Source organism: Octodon degus, unplaced genomic scaffold (assembly GCF_000260255.1).
Source record: "Octodon degus isolate 3935 unplaced genomic scaffold, OctDeg1.0 scaffold00100, whole genome shotgun sequence".
In the NCBI taxonomy this organism is placed as follows: Eukaryota; Metazoa; Chordata; class Mammalia; order Rodentia; family Octodontidae; genus Octodon; species Octodon degus.
This window is the reverse complement of record NW_004524676.1, coordinates 9,438,198-9,447,102: the sequence shown is the minus strand read 5'-3', so window position 1 is coordinate 9,447,102 and position 8,905 is coordinate 9,438,198. Positions and strand designations below refer to the sequence as shown.

The following is an 8,905-nucleotide window of genomic DNA, read 5'->3' as shown; positions in this document are numbered from 1 at the left end:
ATAGTATATTATATATAAATATGTATACATATATAATTCTATGAACATGAATTGTGGCAAAAGCATATCAAGAGTCCATGCAGATGTTAACATTTCTATTTTCAGACCAATTGAAGGCCTGTATGAGGGTTCATATTTCAGTTCACTATGTAGACCATCCTTTCAGGAGAACTTCAATCAAAATAACTTCATCCAAAATGATCACAGCATATCCAGCTTGTTGCACTCCATTCCTAACAGAGCTACATCCATCAGTAAACAGCATGTACTCATCGTGTTAGGGGGTCCATCTTTATTTCTGGTCAACTCAAAAACAGCTCATTGGTTAGTGCCAAGCAGTCATGATCTAGAGGTCCCAGCTCAGTGGGCAGGCACATGGAAGGACTGAGTGGTTTTAGCACCACAGAAGTCAGGCAAGGATTTTCACATAAGAGTTCTTGGTACTGAGTGACTTGGCTGTTGCAGAGCCAGCGATGTCCGTGTTTATTCAGGAGGTCCAGTACAGCACATGGCACTTGGATGGTTAGGTAAGGGCCTAAAGTGAGCTTATCAATTTCCTTGATCAGAAGGACAGTCACTGCCAGAGAGCAGAGGCAAGGGGGCCAGTACTTAGAGGCTGGATCTAAGCATTTGGAGTGGTGGGTTGCTGGGTACTTCCAAGGGCCAACTGTTTGAGTAAGCACCCCTGATGGCACATGTTGTTGTTTATCAAGAAACAGATTGAATGGATGACTTACATCTAGAATTCCCAAAGCTGCAGTTGTAGAAATAGCCTTTTTAATGTCATTGTGGACTGCTTTTGTTCTGTGTTCCAGTTGAAGGTGACAGAGTCTTTAGCAGACCAGGTATTATACAGAGGCCTTGCTTTTTCTGTGAACCCAGGAATCCAGATTCTACAGAAGCCAGATGCTCCACGGATTTTTCAGAGTTTCTTTCCCATGGTTGGAACCAGGATGGAGCAGATGATCTCTTTTCTTTTCTGCCAAGGATGAGGTGTCAATGTTTTAAGTCAAATCTCAGGTATCTGACATTTTGTTTACAGATTTGTGTCTTTTTCCAAGATACCTCATAGCCAGTTTCTGTCAGATGTTGCAGCGGAGCTTTTGTGCCTTCCTAGCAGGCAGCTTGGGTATCATTCTCCAGATGATCATCAATGTATTGGAGGAGGATGCAATGTTATTTTGTGCTGGGGTAACTAGTGAAGTCAGAGGTGAGGACTCCTCCAAAAAGGATAGGTGAATGTTTAAATCTCTGGGGCCAGGTTCCTTGATTTTTGAGACCAGAACCGACTTTTGAGTCTTTCCATTCAAAGGTGAAGAGGGACTTCCTGACAGATGCCAATAGAAGGAAGAAGAAGGCGTCTTTTAAATCCAGGCAGGTGCACCAGCAAGCTGTGGATGGCAAAAGACTGAGGAGAGTATAATAGTTTGGGACTGCAGGATGGAGGACAACCACCTTGGTATGGATGACTCAGAGATCCTGAACTGGATGATATGCTCCACTGGGTTTCTTTACAGGCAAGAGAGGTGATGTTTCTCTTTTATAAGTCTTGAAAAATCATCTCACTTCTAAAAACAAATACATATAGTATTATGACAAGATAATACTATATCTCAACAAAACCAACAAGTCTCTAATCTTTTAGGGTGGCTTTTCTCCACCACAAAATGTTTAGAATGGAGAATATTTTTCCTAAATTTTGTCCATGTGGAACTCATTTTAATAATGGTAGGTATTAGATATATTTTATTTTGTTTTTTAATGGACATATAATTGACTTCCCACCATTTATTATTGTTTGCCAAGGTATTTTGTTTGTTTTTGCGGTGCTGGGGAGCAAACCAGAGCCTCACCCATGCTAGGGAAGTATTCTACCACTGAGCAACACCCCTAGTCCACCAAATTATTTGAAATGGCATTTATATCTCACAGATTCCCACCAGGGAACTGTTCTGTTGATGGAGCTGATCCTTTGTGGTTACAAAAAGGAAAGGTGATAACAGTGGGAGTGAAGGTACATTGAGGGCTTTGAGAGAGGCCGGAGGATCAACTATGGGGTGATGGATGAGCAGGCATTCAGTGAGAGAGACGACGAGGAGTCATCTCAGAAGATGTAAAAATCCCAGATGGGGACAGCCTTCTATGTGTTTTTAGGCTCTCTGTTCTACTCTAGCTGACACTGTTAGAATCGGTATATTTCATTAGTGTCTTACTGTAGTTAGTAGCAACACATAGAGAGTATTGTCTCATGGAAGGTGTGAGTATCCAGAGTTAGCTAGCTTCTCTAAAAATCTATTACAATTAATCCTTTTAAACATACTCAAAAAATAATAATAAATCAACTTGAGCTAAATGTGGTACTCCGCACCTCCATACCAGTACTTGCTAGTCTGGTGCAGCAGCATGGAACTATGAGGCTAGTCTGGACTGCTTGATGACACACCCTGTCTCAAAAGAAAGAAAAAGTAGTTCCTTGCGTTAAAGTCTTTGCCTTGGGAAAATTTGCATTTGCTAGCACAAGGCGGGGAATTGTTACGCCCCGCCTCCGCGGAGGCCCCGCCCTCCGGCGCACGCCACGGCCTCCGTCATCGCGCGGCGTCAGGGCTGTGTAGCTAGGACTGGCGGGCAACCGTCGAGTTTTGCAGTTGTCCTCCGGCGCGCGCTCTGCGTGTGGAATTAGGCTCACAGCCTGGAGACGACGGAAGCCTAAGGAAAGGGACTGCCGAGCCCGAAGGCCAATCCCTGATTGAACGCGGCTTCAGTCCTCCCGGGCACGCGGCTCTTGCGGCCCCGCCTCCCAGCCTGCTTTGTTGCTAGGCAACCGCGGGCTACCTGGCGCTCGGAGTTGCAAGGACCTAGGGTCTGTGAGTGCGGATGGACCAGTACTGCATCCTGGGCCGCATAGGGGAGGGCGCCCACGGCATCGTCTTCAAGGCTAAGCATGTGGAGGTGAGGCTGGGCCGCATAGGCCGCCTAGGGAGCAGGCTGACCTCCGCCCCACGCCCCATGCAGCCGCCACGCGGGACAGCTTTCTGACCTCCTTTCTGATCTCCTTAGTCACGGCTACCATCCCATCCCTTAGCAGAGCCAGACCCGCTCCACTGCCGCTCTGTGGGATTGCTCCCTTGCCACGGGGCCTTTCTCGCTGTTCTCCAACAGCCCCCCCTTCCCGGCAGGGGGCGGGGGCGGGTAGTCTGCAGTAGACAGTCTTGAGTTCTTTCTTGCACAGACTGGTGAGATCGTTGCCCTCAAGAAGGTGGCTCTGCGGCGATTGGAGGACGGCATCCCCAACCAGGCCCTTCGGGAAATCAAGGCTCTGCAGGAAATTGAGGACAGTCAGTATGTGAGTGGAGTCCGGGCTGGGCTGGGCTGGGCTGGGTGAGGGGGAGAGCAGGTCCGAGGCATCACCTCCAGCTTCCTTCACCTGTTCTCACCTTCTTTTGCATTCATTCACCGAGTTGTTTGCGAACTCCTTTCAGGGATTTCCTGCCTCACCCATTGCTCATTCATGTGACTCCTGAAACTTCATTTTCATCTCTCTTTTGCCTGCTTGTGCCTCATTCACCTAATTACATCATTCCTCAATCACTCATTTCTTCATGTACTCGTTCATGCATTCATTATTCAAAAACTTACAATTTTTTAATTAAAACATTTAGTTTCTCTTTTTAATTTTTTCCTGCTGGGGATGGAACCCAGGGCCTAGTGCATGCTAGGCAAGCATTCTACCACTGAGTTATACCCCTAGCTCAGGTATATTTTGAGCTTTTCATGTGCTCTGCAGAAGCCCTAGTAAATGTTTTATATACGTTGTCATCTTGAGTCTCCTTTAATACTTTCCAAGGTAGGTTTTGAGATCTTTGTTTCTCTGGCTAGAGGAAGAGGTTCTGACCCAGAAGGTAGCTGTTGAGGTGAGTCTGGTACCTGACAGGTCGTCTGCCCACAGGTGGTGCAGCTGAAGGCTGTGTTCCCACATGGCATGGGTTTTGTGCTGGCCTTCGAGTTCATGCTGTCGGACCTGGCTGAGGTGGTGCGCCATGCCCAGAGACCGCTGGCTCCAGCACAAGTCAAGAGCTACCTGCAGATGCTGCTCAAGGGCGTGGCCTTCTGCCATGCCAACAACATCGTGCATCGGGTCAGTCCTCACAAGGACCATGTGGGCCAGCCCTTGAAGGTGCAGTCAGAGGCATCAGGGCCTTCAGGAGAGCAACCAGACAGCCAAGGGAGACAGAACCTGTGCTCACTCGGGCCAGTCAGCCTGCCAGTCCCTTATATCCCAAAGTCCTGAGGGGACTGCCGGGGGACTGATGCTGCCTTTCATCTCCCAGGACCTAAAGCCTGCCAACCTGCTCATTAGTGCATCAGGCCAGCTCAAAATTGCTGACTTCGGCCTAGCCCGGATCTTTTCTCCAGATGGCAACCGCCTCTATACACACCAGGTGGCCACCAGGTAAGGAGGGCTGGATTCCCACCAGCCCCATTACTGAGGAAAAGATATTTCTAGACCTTCTGTCCAGACATGGCATATGGGGTTGAGGTGGTACTGAGGTGAACTTCTGGCTTTGATCCTTAACTATCGTGCCTCCCCAGGTGGTACCGAGCCCCAGAGCTACTCTATGGTGCCCGCCAGTATGACCAAGGTGTGGACCTATGGTGAGTCTCCTAGGGGAAGGCAAGGATGATGGGTTGTGGGGAAGCGGGGGAATTCTCCCTGGTGGAGTTGATGTTCTTCACTGTGTTTTTGTGCTGGGTGAAGGGTAGAAGCAAAGAGATTGTCCCAGTGCAAAGCTTCGTGGCCAGTAGGAGAGGTGGCCCAAAGTTCAGAGTGTAGAATGTTCAAGCTGGCATGTCCTCAGATCCCAGGAGGAATATCTCTGAGCCAATCAGAGTATCATGTTCTTGTGTATGAAGGCTCTGAACCTTTTTGGGGGGAACAGATGGTTTCTTTATACCTAAAGGTTTGAGATTTGGGACTCTTTAGTTCTTCCCCAGGAATTGAAAGGCAAGCTTTGCATCCTACAGCAAGGAGGCTCTGAGAAGTCTTGGGGCTGTTGGAGATTTTCTTTGTGTTCTTAGGCTGAGGACTTTGGGGTCTGGAACACCAGGCTTGAATGAAGCTCAAAACTGGTTGAGGGGTTGGAGCTGCTGTGGGCTAGGCTGTTCTGTGTGTGAGATCCTAGACCACCAGAGTTCTATATCCACAGGGCTGTGGGCTGCATCATGGGGGAGCTGTTGAATGGATCCCCACTTTTCCCTGGTGAGAACGACATTGAACAGCTTTGCTGTGTGCTGCGTATCTTAGGCACCCCCAGCCCTCAAATCTGGCCGGTTTGTAAGGGGCCCTTGGTGGGAAGGGTACAGGGAGGAAGGTGGGCTCTATTTTTTAATTTTTTTCTGAAGCTTTTTTTTTTTTTTTTTTTTTTTTTTTTGTGGCCTGAAGATTCCTTGAGGGCATTTCTGGTTTCCTGTGAGAAACGGGGTTCGAACCAGATTGTTTTGTTTAGCAGGCACTTAAACAACTGAGCTAATGGGCAGGCCCATGGGCTCTATTTCCTAGCAGAAAGTGACTGCTTCCTCCTCTCCATCTTATTTTATGGTCCAGGCCCCCCTAGACCAACAAAAACCACCATCCTGGTCAAGCCCTGGTCCTTCTTTCCTTCCCTACTGGAGGCAAGAGGTCCTGTTCTCTGCCTATCCCTATCCCAGCACATGGATATGTAGTTTTAGCAAGCTGGGCATGGAGCTAACCCTAGAAAGGGTGCAGTGGTGGAGGGATGAGGGAAAACAGTGAGTTGAGTGGAGCAGCAGGGCAGCTCCATTGAGGGCACTGCCCACTCTCCTCTGCCTTACTCCTCTTCCTGCTGCAGGAGATCACAGAGCTGCCAGATTACAACAAGATCTCCTTCAAGGAGCAGGCACCAGTGCCCCTGGAGGAAGTGCTACCTGATGCCTCTTCGCAGGCTTTGGATCTGCTGGGTCGTTTCCTCCTCTACCCTCCTGGCCAACGCATCGCAGCATCCCAGGTAGGGTGAGAGGCCAGGGGTGCTATCTCTTTAGCACTCTGCCTCCACTGAATGGTGGTAGCCCCCAGAAGGAAAGTAGGGCCCCATACAATGTTTTTAGTGCAGGTGTTCGAAAAGCTATTTGCTGAGGAGCAATGGTGAGTAGTGTGGCCTGGAAGAGATGGTCCAGGCAGGCTGGATGTCCCTGGAAGGCAGGGAAGGGCAGGGAAGACCGCAGGAGTAAAGCCTTGAGCTCATGGGAACCTTTCTCTGTAGTGTAACAGACACCCATTCTCATCTGCACTTGACACTGGGCAGCCAGTGCATGCAAATGCCCTTGGTTCTGGTGTCAGCAGTTCCCATGAGCTGTGGCAACTCCTTCTCCTGCATTACCTCCCAGAACCTGTATCTTGTCTCATCCCACATCATCTCTCCCACATGCAGAGAGTGACTTAGTTCTATAGAGCAGGTCATGCCCTCAGTAACAAGTGCTGCAGGCCTGGGCACTTCATCTCTTGATCCTGTATGCTGTTGTCCCTGTTCACGCCCCTCTAGCCCCAGGCCTTTCCTGGGGCTGTGGATTTCTGTTCCCTGTGTTGAGTGCTGTTCCCCAGGTTGCCTCCTACCACCTCACTCACCCCTCTGCAAGTCTACTGTCTCTCACCATTGTTCCGTTTTCTGCTCTGACTGTCTTGTCCAGCACTGATCATTACAGGGCATACTGTGGATCATGCCCCTTTATCTGACTTATTAGTCCCACCCCACCTCTTTTGGTCTGTTGTGTTCGCCTCTGTGTCCTTAGCCTTTGGAACAGCACTCTAGATGTGTGAGCACCCAGGAAGGGTTTTCCAAGAGGGCTGAGTACATGAGTAGGCCCCTCTCCCTCTGCCTGAGGCTGGGGACAGGACACTGACTGCTACCCTGTTTGTCACCCCAGGCCCTCTTGCATCAGTACTTCTTCACTGCTCCCTTGCCTGCCCATCCATCAGAGCTGCCAGTTCCCCAGCGCCCAGGTGGGCCCATCCCCAAGGCACACCCAGGGCCCCCCCATATCCATGACTTCCACGTGGACCGGCCTCTGGAGGAGTCGCTGTTAAACCCAGAGCTGATTCGACCCTTCATCCCGGAGGGGTGAGGCGCTGGCCGCAATCCTGCCTGACTGCCCCCAGGTGCATCTTCTACTTCCTCCCTGACTCTCACCTCCAGTGCCTGCCTGTGGCCACACAGACACACTACATGCCTTGCCCTGTTCCTTCACCCCCTGAAGGCTAGTCTCAAGGAAGCAAAGGGTGCAGCCTGGCAGTCAGTTTGGATGGCCAGCCCAGCGGAGGAGACCCACAGCCTGCAGATTGAGCCTTCAGAAGCAGGGAGCTGTGCTGCCAGCCAGGGGCCATCATGAAGTGGTGTGTTGTCTCCTGCCCCTACTCAGGACACTGTCTCCTGCTCCAGGATAGTTGCAAAACATTTGGGGGAGTGGAGAGAGGAGAATGTCTTCATGTTGAAAACTGCCATGGGGAAGCAAGTTTGGTTTGGTTTGCTGTCAGACAGTGAGCCTTCTGGTTCCCTATTTGAGGTAGGTTGATATAAAAGTCTCAAGTTGCCCTGTGTGCAATCTGCTTCTTTTCTGTTCCTAAAAGGGAAATGGGGAGGTGGCATTGTCTCATGCCCTGGGCGACAGTCATAGCCACTTTGTTCTGAGGACATCTTGTGTCCTTTGCATGACTGACTGCTCACTGGGAAGGGAGGCAGACAGGGATGGGCAGGCTGGAGACTCAGATCAGCTAGCAGCATCCACTGTGCAGATGAAAGCGACCCAGAAGCAGCCATGCAGATAAGGAAACTGATCTGTCTGTAATTCATGTACGCTGTAAGTACCAATCTAACCCAGCTGACACGTTTATTCTCACTTCATAATAAATAACTAAACCTCAAAATTAAAACATAAAAAGGGGCTAGGAATATATCCCCATGCAGAGACCTTGGGTTCACTCTCCAGTACCTTCCTTAAAAAAAAAAAAAGAGATGACTGATAGAAACCTGATTTTGTGCTTATCAACTGATGCCTTAAAGTATTCCTACAAACCTTTTCTAGCAGTGTACATTGTACAACAATAACGAGGGACATGAGGAGATAAGGATGTAAATAAGGAGCACAAAGAACAGGACTGTAGCTTTTCCACATAGTTGGCTCACCAGACTATAGAAGAGTTATACTCTATACCCAGGATGCTTGCTTGCTTGCTTTCTTTTTTTGTATTTACTACAGGGCCTACAGGGTCTCACTGCACAGATTGGACTCATCATGATTCTCCTGTTTTCAGCCTCCCAAGAGCTGGGATAACAGGCACAAGCCACCACACTCAGTCTCAGTTGGCATCTCAGCATGCCCTGGAGGTGGGGCCGGCATGGCATGCTGGGATCAAACCTGGTCCCTGCATCTGCCTAAGCAGGTGTTTTAATCTGCTGAGCTATCTGGCCGGCCCCCAGGATGCTTTCTAAGATAGAAGATAGCCAGTTTCTCCAACAAGGTGAACAGATTGACTAATGGTTGTATATTGCAAAAGATAAATGTAGAGTTCAGAGGGTATTGCAATAAGGAACAGCACTCTGGCCTCAGGATATACAACCATCTCAAAATCAAATGGAAAAGGGTATTGCTTTCAGAGGGAGAGGCAAGCAGAAAGGACAGGAGAGGACAGCAAGCAGCTGGATGAGCAGACAGCATAATCATAGTGGACTTAGGGGAATGTTTGTTTGGTCTCTAGATTCTTGGAATGAGGCCCTAAGAGAGAAGGTCTGCATCTCAGTGCTTGTCTGAGCTTAAGCATGGGCCACATGTCAGGCACCTGCAACAGGGAGAGAAGGCTGACTAGAGTTTAGTCAAGTCCAGTCGGCAAGTAAAT

General features: G+C 49.4%; 1 protein-coding gene across 2 annotated transcripts; it reads left to right on the top strand.

The window, feature by feature from the left end:
- Nucleotides 1-2,607: 2,607 nt before the first annotated feature.
- On the top strand, nucleotides 2,608-7,599 carry Cdk20 (cyclin dependent kinase 20). 2 transcript variants are annotated; one of them, XM_004638629.2, is made up of 9 exons: nucleotides 2,608-2,949; nucleotides 3,230-3,343; nucleotides 3,947-4,135; nucleotides 4,329-4,450; nucleotides 4,591-4,653; nucleotides 5,205-5,328; nucleotides 5,868-6,023; nucleotides 6,940-7,171; nucleotides 7,270-7,599. In XM_004638629.2, exons 1-8 carry the CDS (start codon nucleotides 2,875-2,877, stop codon nucleotides 7,135-7,137), a joined length of 1,041 nt encoding a protein of 346 aa, XP_004638686.1. In that variant the 5' UTR covers nucleotides 2,608-2,874; the 3' UTR covers nucleotides 7,138-7,171; nucleotides 7,270-7,599. The 2 variants fall into 2 exon arrangements, with proteins under 2 accessions (XP_004638686.1, XP_023579339.1); XM_023723571.1 differs by lacking the exon at nucleotides 3,947-4,135.
- The last annotated feature ends 1,306 nt before the right edge of the window (nucleotides 7,600-8,905 follow it).

What these genes read in the sequence shown, in the direction of transcription:
- Cdk20 (XM_004638629.2), top strand. Translation starts at nt 2,875, where the DNA reads ATGGACCAGTACTGCATCCTGGGCCGCATAGGGGAGGGCGCCCACGGC. An exon ending in AAATTGAGGACAGTCAGTAT is followed by an intron (nt 3,344 to 3,946) that starts GTGAGTGGAGTC and finishes GTCTGCCCACAG; the next exon opens with GTGGTGCAGCTGAAGGCTGT. An exon ending in ACACACCAGGTGGCCACCAG is followed by an intron (nt 4,451 to 4,590) that starts GTAAGGAGGGCT and finishes GTGCCTCCCCAG; the next exon opens with GTGGTACCGAGCCCCAGAGC.